The 2,500-nt window shown below is 59.6% G+C and overlaps 1 protein-coding gene across 1 annotated transcript in view; it reads right to left on the reverse strand.

The window, feature by feature from the left end:
* Nucleotides 1-663: 663 nt before the first annotated feature.
* Nucleotides 664-2,500, reverse strand: part of LOC138861972 (ctenidin-3-like) — a 3,613-nt gene continuing 1,776 nt past the window's right edge. Inside the window, exons 2-3 of the mRNA XM_070122465.1 lie at nt 1,001-1,194; nt 664-731 (exon numbers count right to left, since the gene is read on the reverse strand). Coding sequence (XP_069978566.1) covers nt 664-731; nt 1,001-1,194 — 262 coding nt within the window. The remainder of the gene's footprint in view (nt 732-1,000; nt 1,195-2,500) is intronic.

The raw sequence follows: 2,500 nt of genomic DNA on the forward strand, positions 1-2,500 counted from the left end.
CTCTCTCTCTCTCTCTCTCTCTCTCTCTCTCTCTCTCTCTCTCTCTCTCTCTCTCTCTCTGTTTCTCTTTCGTTATTTGCAAATCTTGCTTACCTGCATATCTTCTTTTTTCGTTTATTAATGTCATATTCTTTTTCGTTTTTTTTTTTCTCTCTCTCTTTCCATGCCTATTATTTGCATCCTACCCCCCTACAGCACCACACCACCACTCCACACACCACCACCACCACTATCAACTCCACCTCCCTGCCTCACCTTCTGCCTCCACCACCATCTCCACCCTCCTGCCGCCTCCAGCTCCACCATCACCTCCACCACCACCTCCACCTTCACCTTCACCTCCACCACCACCTCCACCCACTGCCTTCACCTCCCACCTCCTCCACCACCACCTTCCACCTCCACCTCCACCTCCACCTTCTGCTCACCTCCACCACCACCTCCACCACCACCTCCACCACCTCCACCTCCACCTCCACCTCACCTCCACCTCCACCTCCTCACTCACACCTCCACACACTTTCACCATACCTCCACTCACCATCTCCACCTCCGCACCTCCACCACCACCTTCACCTCCACCACTACCTCCACCACCACCTTCACCTTCACCTCCACTACCACCTCCACGCATCCACCACCACCTTCACCTTCCACCTCTGTCTACACCATGCCTGCACCACCACCTCCACCACCTTCACCTTCACCTCCACCACCACCTCCACCACCACCTTCACCTCATCACCTCCACCTCCACTACCACCTCTACCTTCACCTCCACCACCTCCACCATCACCTCCACCACCACCTTCACCTCCACCATCCTCCACCACCACCTTCACCTCTACCATCACCTCCACCACCACCTCCACCACCACACCTCCACCTCCACCTCCACCACCACCTTCACCTTCACACTCCACCACCGCCACCACCTCCACCACCACCTCCACCACCACCACCTGCATCTCCACCACCTCCACCACCTCCACTCCTTCACCTCCACTATACCATCCTCCACCTCCGCCACCGCTATCAACTCCACCATCACCTCCACCACCACCTCCACCTTCCTTCACCTCCACCACCACCTCCACCACCACCTTCACTATCACAAAGTATCCTACACCACCTTCACCTCCACCTCCACCTCCACCACCACCTTCACCTTCACCTCCACCACCACCTCCACCACTGCCTCCACCACCTCCACCTCTGCCTCCACCTCCACCTCCACCTCCACCTCCTCACCTCCACCACCTCCACCACCACCCCTCCACCTTCCTCCACCACCTCCACCATCTCCACCTCCACCACCACCTCCACCACACCCTTCACCACCACACTACCTCCACCACCACCTTCACCTTCACCTCCCTGCCACCTCCACCACCACCTCCACCTGCCTTCACCTTCACCTCCACCATCACCTCCACCACCACCTCCACCACCACCTCCACCACCACCTTCCTACCTTCACACTCCACCACCACCTCCACCACCACCTTCACCTCCATCACCTCCACCTCCACCACCACCTTCACCTTCCCCTCACCACCACCTCCACCATCACCTCCACCACCACCTTCACCTCACCATCACCTCCACCACCGCCTCCACCTCTACCATCACCTCCACCACCTTCACCACCACCTTCACCTTCACCACCACCACCACCTTCACCTTCACCTACACCACCACCACCTCCACCCTACCTCCACCACCACACCTACATCTCACCACCTCCACCACCACCTCCACCCTCCTACACCACCACCACCTCCACCACCACTATCAACTCCATATCCACCATCACCACCGCCTCCGCCTCCACCATCACCTCCACGACCACCTCCACCTCCACCACCACCTCCACCTACCACCTTCACCTCCCCACACTCCACGCCACCACCACCACCACCGCCACCTCCACCTCACACCACCCACCTCCACAGCCACCACCACTATCAACTCCACCCTCCCACCATCACCTCCACTCACCTCCACCCTTTTACCTTTACACTTCACCTCCACCACCACACCACCTCCCACCTCCACCACCGCTATCAACTCCACCATCACCTCCACCACCACCTTCACCTCCACCTTCACCACCACCACCACCTCGCCTCACCTCCACCACCACCACCACCTCCACCACCACCTCCACCACCACCACCACTTCCACTGCTCCACACCTCCACCTCCACCTCCACCACCTGCCTACACCTCCATACCACCACCACCACCACCACCACCACCCTCCACCACCACCACTACCTTCACCTTCACCACCACTTCCACCACCACCTCCACCACCACCTCCACCTCTTGCACTGCCTCCACCACCTCCACCTCCACCTCCACCACCACCACCACCTCCACCACCACTTCCACCACCACACCTCCACAACCACCTCCCACCTCCACCACCACCACTACCTTCACCTCCACCTCCACCACCACCTCCACCACCACCTTCACCTCCACCACTACCTCC

Source organism: Penaeus vannamei, chromosome 6, assembly GCF_042767895.1.
Source record: "Penaeus vannamei isolate JL-2024 chromosome 6, ASM4276789v1, whole genome shotgun sequence".
Taxonomy (NCBI): domain Eukaryota; kingdom Metazoa; phylum Arthropoda; class Malacostraca; order Decapoda; family Penaeidae; genus Penaeus; species Penaeus vannamei.